At 64.5% G+C, this 1632-nt stretch overlaps 1 protein-coding gene across 5 annotated transcripts in view; it reads right to left on the bottom strand.

Annotated features, from left to right (window-relative positions):
• Positions 1-1626, bottom strand: part of TBC1D16 (TBC1 domain family member 16) — a 69167-nt gene extending 67541 nt beyond the window's left edge. For all 5 annotated transcript variants that reach the window (XM_006145681.3, XM_006145678.3, XM_006145677.1 and 2 more), the window contains exon 1: positions 1396-1626. In XM_006145681.3, the coding sequence (XP_006145743.1) occupies positions 1396-1573 (178 nt within the window). In that variant the 5' untranslated portion in view covers positions 1574-1626. The remainder of the gene's footprint in view (positions 1-1395) is intronic.
• Positions 1627-1632: the final 6 nt, after the last annotated feature.

Raw genomic sequence — 1632 nt, 5'->3', positions numbered from 1 at the left:
GTAGGCCCCGCCTGTTAGGTAAGGGCAGGGGCTGGAGGGGCTGGAGGGGGCAGGAGGGGCAGGAGGAGGCGGGAGGGACAGGAGGGGGCAGGAGGGGCAGGAGGGGCAGGAGGGCCTAGAAGGGCAGGAGGGACAGGGGGCCTGGAGGGGCCGTGCTCCTGCTCTGTAACCTGGATCCCAGCCTGAGCCAGGAGGATGCACGTGTTCCTTAAATGTCTCATTATTATCCAAACGTTTCATCTTCTTAAATGCCCTGTGTACCCAGCATGGACTCAAACCCTGCCCTGCGGACAGCGGAGCACAGGGACCTCACTGCGGTTTGTCACTCTCAAATGCTCGGCTTGCCAGGGCCCCGCGGATGTCAGGGTGAGCCTGGCAGGAGGGCGGGTGAACGCCATGAGCCGGCTGCAGACACCAGGATGTTCGAGGCAGCAGGAAGACCTCCAGAGTCCGCCTCGGCCCCGGCCCCGCCCCACCTGGCTGGCACACCGCAGTCCCTGGCCTCCTGGCCACCAGCAGGCCTGCCCAAGGCCAGGGCCACCCTATGGGGTTGTCATGCACACGAACTAAAGCAAGGGATGACAAAAGCCACACGAGCCATCCGCACAAATGACAAGGACACCCCCAGGCCACGGGCATGCTCACCCACCTCCCTGGCGCCTCCCAGGGTGCCCAGACTGAGACGCTCAGCCTGCCATGAGCATCCCCAGCTCCTTTCCCAAAGACAGCTCGCCGTCCCTCTGCAGCCAGACCACGTGCTGTGGCCCTCACCTCTAGCGCCCTGACTCAGAATGCACCCAGGACCCCATGTCCCTGCCTGAAAAGGAAGGTGTCCCCAACCCCAAGGACCACGAGTCATAGCCTGTGAGTCCCACACGGCCACGGTGACAGGGTCGGAGGTTCCTGGTCTGCCTCCCCCTGCAGAGGAAGCTGAGAGGTGGGACCGTCCCACTGTCCTGACACGTGGACAGGACCAGGCCTTCCAGGAATTCCAGCCTATTTCTCTGGATGCCCAGAGCTGCCCAGAACGCTGACCTCAGCCCAGCCCTCTGCATGGGTGGGAAGGGAATGTGGGGAGACCCTGAGGTGGGGTGGCTGCTCCAGGTGCAGGGGCTGAGAGGGAAGCCCCAGGCTCAGCAGAGGGGCTCCCGCCCGGCAGCCTCTCAGTGAGCTTTCACCTTCTGGGTCCTCAGCCTCTTGCAAATGCAGCTCAATTCTTCTCACCTCCCCCACCACATCCCACTGCGCAAGCCAGAGGTCACTGGGCCTTGCACAGGTGGGCCATGAGAGCAGAGGAGGTGACAGAGCCTGTGGGGGCCTGGGGACTTGAGACCCCTGAGCTGCGACCTTGGGGCTTCCTCACTCCAGGCCGGTAATTCCCCTCCACTGGCTCACCTGGATGGTGCTCCCCCAGGCCCTGCAGCCCCTCTGGCGGGTGCACACACACATTATTCTTGGAGTAGATGATTTCTCCGTCCAGGATGGAGCAGGCCCCACCACCGCCACCGGGGGTGAGGGTCAGGAGGTCCGAGGCTCTGGAGGAGGCCCGGCGAAGGAGGCGGCCCAGAGACATTGCCGGCGAGTGCTTCCATCCTCTGCATGCGCCGGCGCTGGCCCAGGCGGGGCTCGTCC

This window comes from Tupaia chinensis, unplaced genomic scaffold (assembly GCF_000334495.1).
Source record: "Tupaia chinensis unplaced genomic scaffold, TupChi_1.0 Scaffold000159_1, whole genome shotgun sequence".
Classification (NCBI taxonomy): domain Eukaryota; kingdom Metazoa; phylum Chordata; class Mammalia; order Scandentia; family Tupaiidae; genus Tupaia; species Tupaia belangeri.
The sequence above is the reverse complement of the archived record's forward strand: the minus strand, read 5'-3'. Positions and strand labels throughout refer to the sequence as shown.